Source organism: Lutra lutra, chromosome 12, assembly GCF_902655055.1.
Source record: "Lutra lutra chromosome 12, mLutLut1.2, whole genome shotgun sequence".
NCBI classification, from domain to species: Eukaryota; Metazoa; Chordata; class Mammalia; order Carnivora; family Mustelidae; genus Lutra; species Lutra lutra.
In genome coordinates, this window is record NC_062289.1 from 86,865,361 (window position 1) to 86,884,953 (window position 19,593).

At 42.1% G+C, this 19,593-nt stretch overlaps 2 protein-coding genes across 2 annotated transcripts in view; one reads left to right on the forward strand and one right to left on the reverse strand.

Annotated features, from left to right (window-relative positions):
- The first annotated feature begins 8,241 nt into the window (after positions 1-8,241).
- Positions 8,242-11,672, forward strand: LOC125082574 (disintegrin and metalloproteinase domain-containing protein 1a-like). The gene has a single exon (XM_047698338.1). It carries the CDS (start codon positions 8,711-8,713, stop codon positions 11,150-11,152), a length of 2,442 nt encoding a protein of 813 aa, XP_047554294.1. The 5' UTR covers positions 8,242-8,710; the 3' UTR covers positions 11,153-11,672.
- A 507-nt stretch (positions 11,673-12,179) lies between these two features.
- Positions 12,180-19,593, reverse strand: part of TMEM116 (transmembrane protein 116) — a 96,841-nt gene continuing 89,427 nt past the window's right edge. The window contains exon 11 of the mRNA XM_047698347.1: positions 12,180-12,438. Within this exon, the coding sequence (XP_047554303.1) occupies positions 12,385-12,438 (54 nt within the window). The 3' untranslated portion in view covers positions 12,180-12,384. The remainder of the gene's footprint in view (positions 12,439-19,593) is intronic.

A 19,593-nucleotide genomic window follows, 5' to 3' on the forward strand; every position in this document is an offset into this window, starting at 1 on the left:
ATTTATGTTCCCTTCTGTACTATTTTATTGTAATTTTATTATATATAATGTTACATATGTTATTATATTATACTATATATTACATTTACATATGCATTTTGTATTTCTGTATAAATACATAAGTTTATATATAATAATGTATATTTATAGATAAATTAATATTATACTTATTATATATATTTATATATTAAAGTTTTTCATTCTTTCCTACTTGAGATCTATACATACACATTGAGATATACATACACAAACAGATACACAAAAGTATATATGTAAGTTTTTCTCTCTTTCCTATTTTTGAGATCTAGTTTCTTTTAACAAACAAACCAAAGTACACTCAGCATCTAGTTTATTGTTTTGTTCTGTTTTACTTGTTGTTTAATTTCTTTTTTTTTTATTATTTTTATTTTATTTTTTATTATTTTTTTTAAGATTTTTTATTTATTTGTTTGACAGAGATCACAAGTAGGCACAGAGGCAAGCAGAGAGAGAGGAAAGGAAGCAGGCTCCCTGCCGAGCAGAGAGCCCGATGCGGGGCTCGATCCCAGGACCCTGGGATCATGACCTGAGCCGAAGGCAGCGGCTTAACCCACTGAGCCACCCAGGCGCCCCAGCTTGTTGTTTAATTTCTTCTTTTTTTTTTGGTTCTTATTTCCTCTGGTTAGTTTTGTTTGTATTTTTCTGGTGGTTTTTTTGTTTGTTTGTTTGTTTTGTCTTTTCTCTCTTTATTTTATTCTTTTCTGGACATAATGATGAGATGGAGAAACTCACACCAAAAGAAAGAACAGGAGGAAGTACTACTCACTTCCAGGGATTTAATCAATATGGATAAAAGTAAGATGTCACAACTAGAATTCAAAACAATTATTTAAAAAGTATGCTTGCAAAAAAGCAGAGAAGACACTAGAGACTCCATTACTATAGAAATGAAAGAAGTAAAAACTAATCGGGTGAAAAATAAAAATGCTATTCCTGAGATGCAGTAAAAAAAGGAGGCTCTAACCGCTTGGATAAATGAGGCAGAAAAGAGAATCGGTGATATAGAAGACAAAATGATGGAAAACAAAGAAGCTGAGAAAGGGAGAGAAAAACAATTACTGGATGATGAAGGGAGACTTGGAGAAATCAGTGATACCATAAAGTGAAATAATATTCAAATAATAGGGGTCCCAGAAGATGAAGGGGGTGCAGAAGGTTTATTTCAACAAATCACAGCTGAGCACTTCCCTAATCTGGGGTAGGAAAGAGGCACTCAAGTCCAGAAGGCACAGAGAAAGCCCCTCAGAATCAATAAAAATAGGTCAACATCTCGACCTACAATAGTGTAGCCTGTAAATTTCAGAGATAAAGAGAAAAACCTAAAAGCAGCTCAGGACAGGAGGTCTGTAACCTACAAGGGCAGAAACATAAGGCTGGCAGCAGACCTGTCCACAGAGACCTGGCAGGCCAGAAAGGACTGGCATGATATACTCAATGTGCTAAATGGGAAAAATACACAACCAAGATTACTTTATCTGGCAAGGATGTCATTCAGAACAGAAGGCAAGATTAAGAGTTTCCAGGGCCAACAAAAATGAGAGGGACTCCTAAACACTAAACCAGCCATGCAAGAAATGTATTTTGTTAAAGATTTTATTGATTGATTGATTGATTGATTGATTGGAGAGTGAGAGAGATGAGAAAGAAAGAATGAGAGAGAGAGAGAGAGAGAGAGATAAGGAGAAGGTCAGAGGGAGTAGCAGACTCCCTGACGAGCAGGGAACCCAATTTGGGACTCCATCTTGGGACTCCAGGATGATGACCTGAGCCAAAGGCAGTCGCTTAACCAAGCTACCCTGAAGCCTCTGCAAGAAATATTAAAGGGGATCCTCTGAGTGCAGAGAGAGCCCAAAAGTAACAAGGATCATGAAGGAACAGAGACAATCTACAGAAACAGCGACTTTACAGGTAATACAATGGTACTTAATATCTTTCAGTAATTACTCTGAATATAAATGGGCTAAACGCTCCAATCAACAGACACACGGTATCAGATTGGATTAAAAAAAAAAAAGGCCCCATCGATATGCTGTCTACTAGAGACACATTTGAGACCCAAAGGCACCTCCAGATTGAACGTGAGGGGATGAAGAACCATGTTTTATGCTAATGGACATTGATAAAAACTACAAGTAGCAATCTTTATATCAGACAAACTAGATTTTAAACCAAAGGCTGTAATAAGAGATGAAGGACACTATATCATAATAAAAGGGTCTATCCAACTAGAAGATCCAACCATTATAAGTATGTATGTCCCTAACTTGGGAGCAGCCAACTGTATAAACCAATTAATAACAAAATTAAAGAAACACATTGATAATAGTACAATAACAGTAGGGGACGTTAACACCTTACTCATGGCAATGGATAGATCATCTAAGCAGAAGATCGACCAAGAAACAAGGGCTTTGAATGAATGACACACTGCACCACATGGCCTTCGTGGACATATTCAGAGTGTTTCATCCTAAAGCAACAAAATACACATTCTTCTCAAGTGCCCATGGAACATTCTTCAGAATAGGTCACACAGAGTGGGTCACAAATCAGGTCTCAACTGATACAAGAAGACTGAGATCATATCATGCATGTTTTCAGACCACACGGCTTTAAAACGTGAACTCAATCACAAGAGGAAAGTTAGAAGGAACACAAATACATGGAGCTTGAAGAGCATCCTACAAAAGAATGAATGGGTCAACCAGGAAATTAAAGAAGAATTTAAAAAATACATGGAAACAAATGAAAATGAAAACTAAAGGTTCAGAGCCTTTGGGATGAACCAAAGGCACTTATATTGTATATAAGAATTCAAGCCCTTCTCAAGAAACAAGAAAAGTCTCAAGTACACAATCTAACCTTACACCTACAGGAGCTTGAGAAAGAACAGCAAACAAAGCTTAAATCCAGCAGGAGAAGAGCAATAATAAAGATCAGAGCAGAAATTAAAGATACAGAAATTAAACAACAACCACAACAACAGTACAACAGATCACAAGGAAACTAGGAGCTGGTTCTCTGAAAGAATTAATAAGATCAATAGCCCCCTAGCCAGATTTACCAAAAAGGAAAGAGAAAGGACCCAAACAAATAAATCATGAACGAAAGGGGAGAAATCACAGCCAACACTGAAGAAATACAATTACAAGTGAATATTAGGAGCAATTGTATGGTAACAAATTAGGCAATCTGGAAGAAACGGACACATTCCTAGAGACATATAAACGACCCATACTGAAACAAAAAGAAATAGAAAACCCGACCACCCGAGTGGCTCAGTCGGTTCAGCATCTGCCTTCAGCTCAGGTCATGATCCCAGGGTCATGGGATGGAGCCCTGCATTGGGCTCCTTGTTCAGCAGGAAGCCTGCTTCTCCTCTGCCTGCCTCTCCCCTTGCTTGTGCTTGTGCTCCCTCGGACAAATAAGTAAAATCTTCTTTTTTAAGTAATAGAAAACTTAAACACACCCATAACCAGCAAACAAATTGAAGCAGTAATCAAAAACCTCCCTAAAAACCAGAACCAGGGCCAGATGGCCTCCCAGTGGAATTCTACTAAACATTTAAAGAAGAATTAATTCCTAGTCTTCTGAAGCTGTTTGAAGAAATTGAAATGGAAGGAAAACTTCCAAGCTCATTCTAAGAGGCCAGCATTAGCTTGATTCCAAAGCCAGACCAAGACCCCACCAAAAAGGAGAATTACAGAGCAATAGTCCTGATGAACATAGATGCAAAAATTCTCTCCAAGATATTAGCTAATAGGAACTAAGAGTACATTAATAGGATAATTCACCATGACCAAGTTGGATTTACTCCTGGGTTGCAGGGTGGTTCAATACATCTTGACTTTCAACAATAGCTTTGTTGATACATAACTCATACTGGACAGCCACATTGCAGAAGAATGAAATCAGACCTCTTTTTTTTTCTAGGTAAGGCTCTTTATATGTAATTTTTATTTGTTTTTAAATTTTTAAAAATTTCTTTTCAGCATAACAGAATTCATTGTTTTTGCACCACACCCAGTGCTCCATGCAATACGTGCCCTCCTTAATACCCACCACCTGGCTCCCCCAACCTCCCACCCCCCACCCCTTCAGGTTTTTTTTCAGAGTCCATAGTCTCTCATGGTTCACCTCCCCTTCCAATTTCCCTCAACTCCCATCTCCTCTCCATCTCCCTATGTCCTCCATGTTATTTGTTATGTTCCACAAATAAGTGTAACCATATGATACTTGACTCTCTCTGCTTGACTTATTTTGCTCAGCATAATCTCTTCCAGTCCCGTCCATGTTGCTACAAAAGTTGGGGATTCATCCTTTCTGATGGAGGCATAATACTCCATAGTGTATATGGACCACAACTTCCTTATCCATTCGTCTGTTGAAGGGCATCTTGGTTCTTTTCACAGTTTGGCGACCGTGGCCTTTGCTGCTATAAACATTGGGGTACAGATGGCCCTTCTTTTCACTACAACTGTATCTTTGGGGTAAATACCCAGTAGTGCAATTGCAGGGTCATAGGGAGGCTCTATTTTTAATTTCTTGAGGAATCTCCACACTGTTCTCCAAAGTGGCTGCACCAACTTGCATTCCCACCAACAGTGTAAGAAGGTTCCCCTTTCTCCACATCCTCTCCAACACATGTTGTTTCCTGTCTTGTTAATTTTGGCCATTCTAACTGGTATAAGGTGGTATCTCAATGTGGTTTTAATTTGAATGTCCCTGATGGCTAGTGATGATGAACATTTTTTAATGTGTCTGATAGCCATTTGTATGTCTTCATTGGAGAAGTGTCTCTTTCTTAAACCATACACACAAATAACTCAAGACAGATGACAGACCTAAATGTGAGACAAGAATCCATCAAAATACTAGTGAGCACAGGCAGCAACCTCTTTGACCTCAGCTGCAGCAACTTCTTGACACGCCTTCAACATGAAGGATAACAAAAAGACAAAAAGTTTTGCACAGCAAAGAAAACAGTCAACAAAACTAAAAGGCGGGGGCACTTGGGTGGATGCCTTCGGCTCGGGGCGTGATCCCAGGGTCCAGGGATCGAACCCCGATCAGGCTGCCTGCTCGGCGGGAAGCCTGGTTCTCCCTCTCCCACTTCCCCTGCTTGTGTTCCTACTGTGTGTCTCTCTCTATCAAATGAGTAAATAAAATCTTTTTAAAAAGAACAAACCATAAAATAAACTAAAAGGCAACCTACAGAATGGGAGAAAATATTTACAAATGACATACCAGAAAAAGAAAATATTTACAAATGACATACGAGAAAAATGACATACTAGTATCCAAAATCTATAAAGAACTTCTCAAACTCAACACCCAAAAAACAAAAAATCCAGTCAAGAAATAGGCAGAAGACATGAATAGACATTCCTCCAAAGAAGACATAGGAATGGCTAACAGACACATGATAAAATGCTCAACATCACTCAGCATCAGGGAAATACAAATCAATATCATGATGAGATACCACCTCACACCAGTCAGCATGGCTAAAATTAACAATTTAGGGAACAACGGATGTTGGCGAAGATGTGGAGGAAGAAGAACCCTCTAACACTCTTAGTAGGAATGCAAACTGTGACAGGCACTCTGGAAAACTCTATGGAGGTTCCTCAGATAGTGAAACATAGAGCTACCCTATGACCCAGCAATTGCACTACTAGGTATTTATCCAAAGGATACAAATGTGATCTCAAGGGGCACATGTACACCAATGTTTATAGCACTGATGTCCACAATCACCAAAATATGGAAAGAGCCTAGATGTCCATCAACAGGGGAATGGATAAAGAAAATGTGGCGTGTATATTTGTGTGTGTGTGCATATGTGTATATGCAACGAAATATTACTCAGCCATCACAAAGAATGAAATCCTGGGGCGCCTGGGTGGCTCAGTGGGTTAAAGCCTCTGCCTTCGGCTCAGGTCATGATCCCAGGGTCCTGGGATTGAGCCCTGCATGGAGCCAGCCATGCATCATGCACTCTCCTCAGCAGGGAGCCTGCTTCCATTCCTCTCTCTGCCTGCCTCCCTGCCTACTTGTGATCTCTGTCTGTCAAAGAAATATATAAAATCTTAAAAAAAAAAAGAATGAAATCCTACCATTTGCGATGACTTGGATGGAACTAGAGGGTATTATGCTAAGCGAAATAAGAGAGAGGAGGACAAATATCATATGACTTCACTCACATGTGGGATCAAAGGAACAAAACAGATAAACACAGTGGAAGGGAACAAAAAATTAAATCAGATGTAAACAGAGAGGGAGACAAACCATAAGAGACTCTTTTTAAAAAATATTTTAAAAGATTTTACTTATTTATTTGACAGACATAGATCACCAGTAGGCAGAGAGGCAGGCAGAGGGGGCTGGGGGAACAGGCTCCCTGCTGAGCAGAGATCCCAGGAGCCTGAGATCATGACTTGAGCTAAAGGCAGAGGCTTAACCCACTGAGCCACCCAGATGCCCCACCATAAGAGATTCTTAACCATGGGAATCAAACTGAGGGTGTCTGGAGTGGAAATAGGTGGGTGTGGGGGTAATGGGGTAACTGGGTGATGGCCACTAAGGAGAACACTTGATGGAATGAGCACTGGCTGTTATATGTAACGGATGAATCCCTAAATTCTACCTCTGAAGCTAATAATACACCATATGTTAATTGAATTGCATTTAAATAAAACAATTTTTAAGTACATGAAATCATAGAATATTTGTCCTTTTGCGTCTGGCTCAGCTGTTCTCTTTTTAATAATTCAGTGTAAAACACATTTCTGTTTTATGCATGTCATGTGTTTGTGGTGTGATTCAAACTTAAGCATTTCAGAAAAGAAAAAAGTAGTGATGCAAATGGAACAAGAATGTTTATACACTCTGTCAAAGGGCTCATATGAAACAGAAGAGAAACTGGATGTGACTGAGAGTGACATAGGCTGAGAAGGATGGTTTCATAAGGGTGAGATATTACAGCATATAATGAGACTGGATCTATGGACAAACAGATGTTTAAGATGGAAAAGGGAGGGGCGCCTGGGTGGCTCAGTGGGTTAAGCCGCTGCCTTCGGCTCAGGTCATGATCTCAGGGTCCTGGGATCAAGCCCCACATCGGGCTCTCTGCTCAGCAGGGAGCCTGCTTCCTCCTCTCTCTCTGCCTGCCTCTCTGCCTGCTTGTGATCTCTGTCAAATAAATAAAATCTTTAAAAAAAAAAAAAAAGATGGAAAAGGGAGAAGGGACAACTGGAAAAGCAAACAACTCCACGAGAAATTAAAAAGGGTAGGAGACTCCGCATGCAAGCAGAGGGACTGGCCTTCGACTGGAGCATGGACAACTGATCCACCATAGTAGGAGGAAGATCTAGACACAGGGGGGCTCACCCGGCACCGACACGTGGAAGCACTCTTTGGACTGCTTCTATTTTTCTCAGCCAAAGGTGAGGCCGGAAGAAGTCAGGAGAGTGACCTGCTGGCCGAATGTAGGAAGAGGTACATATTGAGATCACAAATGTGCCGTTAGTCAGCATGGTTGTGGGTTTTCCTGAAGACATTTTTAGCCATTCAGGACAGGCAAGTACAAACAAGTACGTGTACAAGCAAGTACAAACAAATAACACATAACAGATGAGACATCACAGCACTCATAACCTGGGAGTCATGTATTCACTTGGTAAATAATTCTTGTTTGTCTACTTTCGGACAAGCACTCTCCTAGACCTGAGGGTATAATAAAATGAACAGACAGAACTGGTCACTGAACACACGGAGGCCGTATTCTAACACAGGAGAGACTTTCAGGATACCTAGTTTACCACAGGCACAGCATTAGCATACCAGGATGTCAGGGCCATCCTGTGAAGAGTGTGGGCCTGGACTCACCCACCAATGGGCCCATGGTACTCACCCAGAAGGGGAGGCCGCTCTACTGGCATCCCCATACACACGTTTAGACAGTGTTATAAACAGAACGTGAGAAACCAAACTTTGACGGTGTTAAAACACAGGGGTATTGACCCTTGCCCCGGGAGTCACCGGCGCACTCGGGTCTATCTTGTGGCACAGGGCTGCCACTCCACTTGCCTCTTCTAACAGACTGGCCTGTGAGATGACGCGTATCCCTACAATGCCATCCAGGGACAAAGAACAATCTGAGTTATGATGTCCGTGTGTTACGGAGCAAGAGTTTTAAAGGAGGGGAAGTGAGCAACAGAGTGTGCCTCCAAAGATGTCTAAGCCCCCTGGTCTGGAACACTTGGAGTTAGCCAAGCAACGGACGACAGCAGGGGCGGGGGTGGGGCATTCCGTGCGGCACAGTTGAGAAGGCATGGAGGTTTTGTTTCCACTCTCGAGGCAGGGTCTTGCATTTTAGCGCCTGCAGTCCTTCATGAGTACATCAGTCCACGATGTCAAAAGGACCTTAGCCAGGGAGCACTGAAGTTGATGCTGGGGAAGAAGTCACATAGAAAGGACACTACCTGAAGGATAACAGATCGGAAAGACTAAAAGGACATAGCCAGAGGCTGTGCTTCTCTCAGGTAGGCAGTAGCCACCCTTTATGCGGCCAGCATAGATCTGGAGCTAACGCCTGAGGGTCTCTGTGTCAGGGACAGCTGCTACTGATGGACACAGGCCACACACCATCAACCGATTCCCAACGGCCATGTCAGTGGCAGCTTCTTTGAGACAGTCTGCCTCCTCCTCGTCTTCTCTACAGAAATACCAAGTGGCTGCCTATGGGGCTGGCAGAGTGCTTCTGGCCTGGGCTCCACAAATGAAGGGCTGGAGGCGAGCACCAGAAGTGCCGGGACCTTCGTGTATCAGGTTGGGGATCATGCTAGTGTTGGTACTGATTTTCCTGCCAGGCTTGTACTGTGACCCTGGATCTGTGTATTACTCTTCTTACGAAACAGTCATCCCCAAGAGTCTGACAGTCAAGGGAAGGGAAGACCCAGGGGAAAAGGCATCCTATACACTATTAATGCAGGGCCAGAAGCAGGTGATTCAACTGAAGGTGAAGAGAGACTATTTTGTGAATAACTTTCCAGTCTTCAGCTACCACAATGGGGTCCTGGGGCAAAAAGTGCCTTTCATCTCTCATGACTGTCACTACGAAGGCTACATAGAAGGAGTCCCGGGTTCTTTTGTTTCCCTCAACACCTGTTCAGGCCTCAGGGGCATCCTGATCAAGGAGGGGAAACCCTATGGCATTGAGCCCACGGACACCTCCGAACGGTTTGAACATGTGTTGTACACCATGGCACCCCAAGCTCGAGTGTCCTGCAGCGTCACTTCCAGAGGCAGCCAAGTGGAGTCCACCAGCCGGCAACAAGGGAGCAGGAAGCCTCGCAGTCTACAGGCACTGCCGTCCTTTTGGTCACACACCAAGTACGTGGAGATGTTTGTCGTGGTCAGCAACCAGCGCTTCCAGATGTGGGGCAGTAACGTCGATGAGACAGTCCAGAGAGTAATGGACATCACCGCTCTGGCCAACATCTTCACTCGGGGCATAAACACCCAGGTGGTGCTGGCTGGAATGGAGATCTGGACCGAGGGGGACCTCATAGAAGTCCCAGCGGACTTGCGAGTTACACTGAGGAATTTCAATAGCTGGAGACAGGAGAAGCTCTTCCCCCGGGTGAAGCACGATGTTGCCCACATGATCGTGGGACATCATCCTGAAGACGATGTGGGACAGGCATTTCTCAATGGTGCCTGTTCAAGAGGCTTTGCAGCCGCTGTTGAATCCTTCCACCATGAAGACGTCCTCCTGTTTGCGGCGCTCATGGCCCACGAGCTTGGGCACAACTTGGGTATTCAGCACGACCACTCGGCCTGCACTTGTAAAGATAAACGCTTTTGCCTCATGCGTGAAAACATCACTAAAGAAAGTGGCTTCAGCAACTGCAGCTCTGACCACTTCTACCAGTTCCTCCGGGAACACAAAGGGGCCTGCCTGTTTAACAAGCCCCGGCCCCAAGGTCGCCTGCGTAGGGAAGCCACGTGTGGAAACGGTGTGTTGGAGATGTACGAGGAGTGTGACTGTGGACCTGACTGTGGTAATAACCTGTGCTGTGACGAAACGTGTAGGCTGAAGGCAACAGCACTGTGTAGTTCTGGACCCTGCTGTAATGAAACGTGTGGATTTCTAGAAAAGGGAATCATGTGCCGTTCTCCTTTTGGAGAGTGTGACCTCCCAGAGTATTGTGATGGTAACTCTGACAGATGCCCCACCAACACATACAAGCAAGATGGTACACCTTGTGAACGAGTTCACTATTGCATTGAAGGTCTGTGCAAGACTGCTGATTTTCAATGTGTAAATGTTTTTGGATACCCTGCAAGGTCAGCCCCAGAAGACTGTTACATTTCCATGAACACTAAAGGGGACCGGTTTGGAAACTGTGGCCTTCCCACTTCAGATAACCAGGAATATGTAAAGTGTACAGCTGAAAATATATATTGTGGGAAAATTATATGTACAAATGTTAGACATGTACCAGTGGTCAAACCCATGCACACAATGATCCAGGTGCCTCATAGGGATGACTGGTGCTGGAGCATGGATGCCTATAATAATACTGATATCCCTGATGATGGAGATGTGGATGCTGGCACACGTTGTGCTCCAGAAAAAATCTGTCTGAATTACTCCTGCGTTGATCATGCTGTGCTGAACTACGACTGTGAACCACGAAGAATGTGTAATGGGAGAGGAGTTTGCAACAATTTAAAGCACTGCCATTGTGAGGCTGGCTACGCCCCTCCTGACTGCGCAAGTATAGGAACTGGGGGTAGTGTGGACAGTGGATCTCCTATTGTACAACAGGAATCTGAAAGTGCTTTCAATGTTGCCAAACATGAACATTTCGTAGACAATACGATCATAATATTTCTCATAATTTTTTTCCTACTATTAATATTAGTAACTGCTTTTATCACTCTTTTGTGTAAACATTCAAGAAAAGCTCCTCCAGAGCCCAAAGAAAAGGGTTCAGAAGAGGCAGCAGAAGAGGTTCAGCCAGAAGAAGAGGAAGAGGAGGAAGAAGAGGAAGAGGAGGAAGAGGAGGAAGAAGAGGAAGAAGAGGAAGAATCAGAGCCATAAAAGTAGTGAGAGGAAGAAGCTAAATAGATCAAACATCTCAAGCACTGAGTGGAAATGAGGCTCAGGAAAGTACAAGTGAAGTGGGAATTGATGGCTCGGGGATGGGATCTGAATAAAAATATACCATCTATAAAAATACAATAATGTAGGAGGAGGGGTTCATCCACTTTTGGAACTCATTTTAGTAATTAAGCTTTTATTTATTTAATATATTAAATATTTTACTTTTTCTTTTCCACATTTCATTTGAACTCTTCACATGCATCTGTAGACATCAATGTATTTGTCTTGGGCCAATTTTTCCATTCACCAGAAATGTTTTTAGTACATGCCATCTTTCATCTAAGTTGTTTGACATGTACTACTGCATTTGTCTGCATTTATTACTTTCACTTTGTAAGTAACCACTACCTATTATGAGGGTAGTTGTTTGTGTGGTCATTTTAATTTGCCTTATAAATGTACATTCATTAAATAAAGAGTGTTTAAACATAAAAATAAATAAAACCCTATTCAGATTATACATCTCTTCAGATTCCACTTGGCATAGTTATTGAGTCCATTTTGTTCTGGGACTCTGTGGGAGGTACTATACCTGGGAAGCCAGAAGACCCTGATTGTCCCAAGGTCAAGGGGCAAGTGTTAAAATCATCTGCCTTTTCAAATCTGGCAGGTGTTTAACATGATGTATGTATATCCAGTTTGCTTCCCAGCATTTCCAAGAATTTCATAGAGCTATATTCCCTTTCACCTAAAAGGTTTCATTTATTTTTGTTCTAGAGCAGATTTCATAACCTTTACTCATTACTAATCTTCATGGGGTGAATTTCAGACCTCTAAATGTCTGTCTGATGAGCATCACACGACTCAAAAAACTAAGCTTATTTTCTAACAGTATACACACCCCAACATACCATAGTGCTAAGTATATGTATAAAACTAAAATTTTGTCTTTTCTGTTTTTTTAATTTATTGAAATAATAACTTGCTGACTCATATCAGAAGGAATCTCTCCAGTTATAGGCAAAGGAGCTTAGAGGTGGTAGATACTTCTCTATGAAGAAGCACAAAGCAAATATAATATTGTTATTCATTCTGTGGTAGAAACTATGTTAAATACTTCGCATTCATTTTCTCAATTTAATCCTCCCAACTTCCCTATGAAATCTCCATCTTGTTCATGAGGAAGCAAAGAAAATTTGCTCCAGAACTGGTCAGTGGTGGAACCTGTATCACTCCTCAGGTATGACTCCATCTCCATTCTCCACTCCCTCATGGGCTTTTTCCTGTGGTAAAAATGATGGAGAAAGCACTCAATATGTCCCTAATTGACCTCTATTATGAGTTCTCAAATTATGTCATTATTATTGATGAAAATGTCTTTTCTCCTATTACATCCTGACATCATGGAAGAGCATGTTGTCTTCCTATTCAGTGCTTGGACTCAGCATATTGTAAATGCTTAATAAATGTCTATCACATGAGTAGTTAACTGGAGCTAACCTTAAAATACAGGGCCAGATTCATTCCCTTTGCAGAATGCCTCTTGTTACTCCTTAACACAACCAAAATCTTAGTAAGAGGCAATATTGATACTAAACTTTAAAAATTTACTCATATTAGAGAGGGAGGAGGGGAAGAGAGGGAGAGAGAGTCCTAAGCAGACTCTTCGCTGAGCTTGGAGCCTGACAGGGCGTTTGATCCCAGGACCCTGAGATCCCAACCTGAGCTGAAACCAAGAGTCAAATGCTTAGCCAACTGTGCCACCCTGGCACACTGATTGCTAAACATTTATAAATTGTCAAGTAAATAATAAAAAGTTTATCAGGTCTTGAATTCCAGGAAATGAAGTTTTACCCACATTACGGTAGACTATGGTAGGGGAGGAGGCCAGTTTTAATGTGGGCAGGAAAAAAGTTAGATGTAACTTGGGTTGTGAAATCTCCACATTTAAGGGTCAGTTTCTTATAAAGCTCAGGCGACAACAGTTCTGCATTATGTCTGACTGCCTCTAGGAAGTATACCTCCTCATCTGATTCCTCTCCCCATTACATCTGGGGGATTCTGATGAATGCTTGCGTGTTCCAATCATCTGTGTCAGCAATCACCAGCCACCTGCTCCCCTAATGGTGACTTACTGCTACCTTTTACCTGTCTTTCCTGTGCAGCTATTGTCCCTTCTGTGCTGCCTCAGGCCATCAGAGAACCAGGCCCTTAATTCCTCAAAGCACGGCCACATCCAGGCTCTACAATTTTATCCAGATTTTGGAGCAAAGGGAAATTGCAAAGTGGAAAAGAAAAATGTGGGTGCTGAAGATACGTATTAGTGCTCCTGGAGTCCAGGGGTTATGCCTTAATGGTAGACTTAGGCCATTTCTCCCCTAGGACTTGACCCAACATCCTCTCTTATTCCTGCAGGACTGCTTGTGAGAATATCCTTGTTGCCTGGAATAAGACTCCACCACATTCTCTGGGGCCCAGTGAAAGGCAAAAGAAACTTTTTTAATTTTTTAAAGATTTTATTTATTTACTTGACAGAGAGAGACACACACACAGTGAGAGGGAGCACAAGCAGGGGGAGTGGGAGAGGGAGAAGCAGGCTTCCCACTGAGCAGGGAGCCCGATGTGGGGCTCGATCCCAGGACCCTGGGATCGTGACCTGAGCTGAAGACAGACACCTAACAACTGAGCCACCCAGGGGCCCCAAGAAACTTAAAAAAATAATAATTTATTGAAAACCCAGATCATATCTTCATAACCTCACATGAATGTAATTATGCCTACAACAAAGACATATGTTAGTTTGATAAAAATTCAGCTTTTTGTATGTTCAAACTTCTTTTTTTTTTTTTAAGATTTTATTTATTTATTTGTCAGGGACAGAGGGAGAGAGAGCGAGCGAGCACAGGCAGACAGAGAGGCAGGCAGAGGCAGAGGAAGAAGCAGGCTCCCCGCCGAGCAAGGAGCCCGATGCGGGACTCGATCCCAGGACACCAGGATCATGACCCGAGCCGAAGGCAGCCGCCCAACCAACTGAGCCACCCAGGCGTCCCTCAAACTTCATTTTTAAGCTTATTTTTTATTGAAATATAATTGACATATAACATATTAGTTTTAGGTGTACAACATGATTCATATTTGCAAATACTGTGAAATGGTTACCACAGTAAGTCTAGTTAACATCCGTCACCACACAGTTAAAATTATTTTTCTTTTTTTTTTTTAAAGATTTTATTTATTTATTTGACAGACAGATCACAAGTAGGCAGAGAGGCAGGCAGAGAGAGAGGAGGAAGCAGGCTCCCCGCTGAGCAAAGAGCCCGATGTGCGGCTCGATCCCAGGATCCTGTGATCATGACCCGAGCCGAAAGCAGAGGCTTTAACCCACTGAGCCACCCAGGCGCCCCCTAAAATTATTTTTCTTATGATGAGAACTTTTCAATTCTACTCTCTTAGCAATTTTCAAATACACAATACAGTATTAATTAGTCATCATGCTGTATATTATATCCGCAGGACTTATTTATTCTAACTGAAAGTCTGTACTTTTTAGTCACCTTCACCCATTTCACCAAACCTCTCATGCCCTGCCTCTGGCAACTTATTCCCTGTATCTATGAGATATTTTTGCTTTTTGCTTGTTTTTAGATTCCACATACAGTTGAGATCATATGGTATTGGTCTTTCTCTAGTGACTTATTTTACTTACCAGAATTCTCTCAAGATCCATTCATATTGTTATAAATGGCAAGATTTCTTTTTTTATTGCTCAATAATATTGTATATATATTACATATATATGTATGTACATTACCTTATATATAGGTATATATTAGATATTTTATATGTATATATAAATATATATATTTCTTTATCCATACATCCAATGATAAACACATAGCTTGCTTCCATGTCTTGATTATTGTAAATAATGCTCCACGAATATGGAGGTACAGAGATCTTTTCAATTTAGTGTTTTCATTTCCTTTGGATAGCCAATAGTGGAATTACTAAACATATCATAGTTCTCTTTATAATTTTTTGAGGAAACTCCATAGTGTTTTTCATAGTGGCTGCACCAATTTATACTTTTTTTTTTTTAAGATTTTATTTATTTATGACAGAGAGAGATCACAAGTAGACAGGGAGGCAGGCAGAGAGAGGGAGGGAAGCAGGCTCCCTGCTGAGCAGAGAGCCCGATGTGGGACTCGATCCCAGGACCCTGAGATCATGACCCGAGCCGAAGGCAGTGGCTTAAACCACTGAGCCACCCAGGCGCCCCAATTTATACTTTATACTTCCCCCAACAGTGCACTTTTGTCTACATCCTAGCCAACTCTTGTTATTCCATGTCTTTGATAACCATTCTAACATGTGCAGTGTGATATCTCATTGTAGCTTTGATTTGCATTTCCCTGATGATTAGTGGTCCTGAGTTCCTTTTTATGGACCTGTTTGCCATCTGGTATGTCTTCTCTGCAAAATGTCTATTCTGCCCATTTTTTATTTGGATTGTTTTATTGCTATTTAGTTGTTGGAGTTCTTTGCATATTTTGGATATTAACCCCTTATTAAGTACATGATTTGCAAATACTTTCTTCTACTCAGTAGCTGCATTTTCCCTTTATTGATGGTTTCCTTTACTGTGGAAGCCTTTATTTTTTATTTTAGATTTTATTTAAATTCAAGTTAGTTAACATTTGTGTAGTATTAATTTCAGGGATAGAATTTAGTGATTCATCACTTGCATATAACATCCAGTGCTCATTTCATCAAGTGCCCTCCTTAATGTCCATCACCCATTTTACTCAATGCCCCCACTCACCTCCCCTCCAACAACTCAGTTTATTCCCTATTTTTTAAAAAAGATTTTGGGGGGGCGCCTGGGTGGCTCAGTGGGTTGGGCCGCTGCCTTCGGCTCAGGTCATGATCCCAGGTCCTGGGTTCAAGCCCCGCATCGGGCTTTCTGCTCAGCGGGGAGCCTGCTTCCTCCTCTCTCTCTGCCTGCCTCTCTGCCTACTTGTGATTTCTCTCTGTCAAATAAATAAATAAAATCTTTAAAAAAAAAAAAGATTTTGGGGCGCCTGGGTGGCTCAGTGGGTTAAGCCGCTGCCTTTGGCTCAGGTCATGATCTCGGGTTCCTGGGATCGAGCCCCGCATCGGGCTCTCTGCTCGGCAGGGAGCCTGCTTCCTCCTCCTCTCTCTGCCTGCTTGTGATCTCTCTGTCAAATAAATAAATAAAATCTTAAAAAAAAAAAAAGATTTTATCGGGGTGCCTGGGTGGCTCAGTGGGTTAAGCCTCTGCCTTCCGCTCAGGTCATGATCTCAGGGTCCTGGGATCGAGCCCCACATAGGGCTCTCTGCTCAGCGGGGAGCCTGCTTCCCCCCTCTCTCTCTGTGGGGGGCTCTGCCTACTTGAGATCTCTCTCTCCCTCTGTCAAATAAATAAATAAAATCTTAAAAATAAATAAATAAATAAATAAATAAGATTTTATCTATTTATTTGAGAGATAGAGAGCAAGAGAAAACACGAGCCAAACAGGGGGTGGGGAGGGTCAGAGGGAAAGGGAAAAGCAAACTCCCTGCAGAGCAGGGAGTCCAGTGTGGGGCTCCATCCCAGGACTCTGAGCTCATAACCTGAGCTGAAGGCACTTAAGTGACTGAGTCTACACAGGTGTCCAGTTTGTTCCCTATTGTTAAGAGTCACTTATGCTTTGCTTCTGTAAGGGCCTATTCAGCCAGAGCAGCCCCACACCGGTTGAACTGCCATTTTGTTGTAAAACTTAAATTGACCTTGCCCCCCCAGGGGAACTTACTTAAAAGCAAGTCCGGGAAACCAGTCCCAGGTAACAAAGTCCAAATACAAGGGTGGGTCAGACCAGGTGGAGGTATTTAATCAGTGGGGGCACCTACGGTCTCCTAGCTACCAAGGAGTATGGGCCCCGCCCTTTGGGCACCTTTTGGGCACCAATTCTGAACTAGGTGATAGGCTGGTTCAAATGTCTACTAGGGTAAATTGTAATTCAATTGGTCGCCTAGCATCACTGTGGAGTTTCCTGTGTGTGTGTTATAATCTCATTGGCCACCTGTGTGTGCCAGGCCCAACCACATGGCCTTTGCTCTATAAAAGTTAGTCTGGAAAGCAGGGAGGGGTCATCCTCTGGGTAGGGGCGGCCCTGACCCGTCTGTTTGACGGTCGGTCTGATTCCTGATGCTTGGCGCGAAATAAAGCTTTGCTTGACCTTCACTTTGTATCAGTCTCGCTCCTTTAATCATGGACCCATTATTGGGGTACCCAATTTTAGGGGGACCCAACACTTCCTTCTCTGTTTTTAGCTTACCTTATTTTTCCTTCCCTTCCCCTATGTTCATCAGTTTTGTTTCTTAAATTCCACATATGAAATCGTATGATATTTGTCTTTCTCTGACTGACTTATTTTGATTAGCATAATACCCTCTAGTTCCATCCATGTTGTTGCAAATGGCAAGACTGCATTCTTTTTGGTGGCTGAGTTATATTCTATTGTGTATATATACCACATCTTCTTTGTCCATTCATCAGTTGATGGACATGTGGGCTCTTTCCATATTTTGACTACTGTGGATAGTACTGCTTATAAACAATGGGGGGCATGTGCCGCTTGAGATCACTGCATTTGTATCCTTTGGATAAATACCTAGTAGTGCAATTGCTGGTCATAGGGTAGCTCTATGTTTAACTTTTTGAGGAGCCTCCATACAGTTTTCCAGAATGCCTGTACCAGTTTGTATTCCCACCAACAGTGTAGGAGGGTTCCCCTTTTGCGACATCCTCACCAACATCTGTTGTTTCCTGAGTTGTTAATTTTAGCCATTCTGACTGGTGTGAGGTGGTATCTCATTGTGGTTCTGATTTCTATTTCCCTGATGCTGAGTGATGTTGAGTACTTTTTCACGTGTCTGTTAGCCATTTCTATGTCTTCTTTGGAGAAATGTCTATTCATGTTTTCTGCCCGTTTCTTGACTGGATTTTTTTGTTTTTTGGGTGTTGTGTGTGAGAAGTTCTTTATAGACTTTGGATACTAGCCCTTTATCTGATAAGCCATTTGCAAATATTTTCTCCCATTCTGTAGGTTGCCTTTTAGTTCTGTTGACTGTTTTCTTTGTTGTGCAAAAGCCTTTTATCTTGATGAAGTCCTAGTAGTTTATTTTTGCTTTTGTTTCTCTTGCCTCTGGAGACATGTCCAGTAAGAAGTTGCTGCAGTCAAGGTCAAAGAGGTTGCCGCCTGTGTTCTCCTCTAGAATTTTGATGGATTCCTGCCTCACATTTAGGTTTTTTTTGAGTTTATTTTTGTGTGTGGTTTAAGAAAGGGATCTGATTTCATTCTTCGGCACGTGGCTGTCCAGTTTTCCCAACATCATTTGTGGAAGAGACTGTCTTTTTTCCATTGGTTATTCTTTCCTGCTTTGTTTAAGATAGAGCTGAGGGTCCATTTCTAAGTTCTCTGTTCTGCTCCACTGATCTGTGTCTACCTTTTGTTATACCTGAGTTTTCGCCTCTGAGAGACCACCAAGGAGCCAAGCACCAATGCAATCACACGAGGGTTTATTTGATAAGCTTAAGCTTGGGCCCAAGTATATCCGACACAGCGGAATAGGGACTTGGACCCCGAGCTTAGTTAAAGCAGGGGTATTTATGGGTTCCCGTTACTAAAGCAGGGTGGGGATTCCTGGAACCAAAGCAAGGTGGGGGTCTCTGGAACCAAAGCAGGGTGGGCCTTCCTGGAACTAAAGCAGGGTGGGGGGCTTACTAAAGCAGGGTGGGGGAAAGTTCAGCCCTTGGCATAGGGGTCTGAGATGTCTGTACTTACGCTAAGGCTAAACCTGAGGTGGGATGGCCTTAATTTTTCTAGGCCTCCACACCTTTGTGCAGGTACCATACTGTCTTGATGATTATAGCTTTGTGATACAAGTTAAAATCCAGAATTGTGATGCCTCCAGCTTTGGTTTCCTTTTCAACATTCCTTTGGCTATTTAGGGTTTTTCCTGGTTCCATATACATTTTAGAATTGGCATCAATTGATAAATGGAATAAGAAGATGTGATATATACATATACATATATATGCATATATATGTATTACTCAGCCACCAAAAAGGAAAACGTTATGCTAAGTAAAAAAAGCCAGTCACAAAAGTTCACATATTGTATGATTTCATCTATATTAATGTCTGAAATAGGTAAAGCAAAGAAAGTATACGTAGAAGAAGCTTAGGGGAGAGAATGGGGAGTAATAAAAAAGTTCTAAAATTAGATTATGATGGTGGCTGCACAATCTGTAAATATTCTAAGACCACTGAATTATAAGCTTTACTTTTTTTAAAGATTTTATTTATTTATTTGACAGAGATCACAAGTAGGCAGAGAAGCTGGCAGAGAGAGAAGAAGGAAAGCAGGCTCCC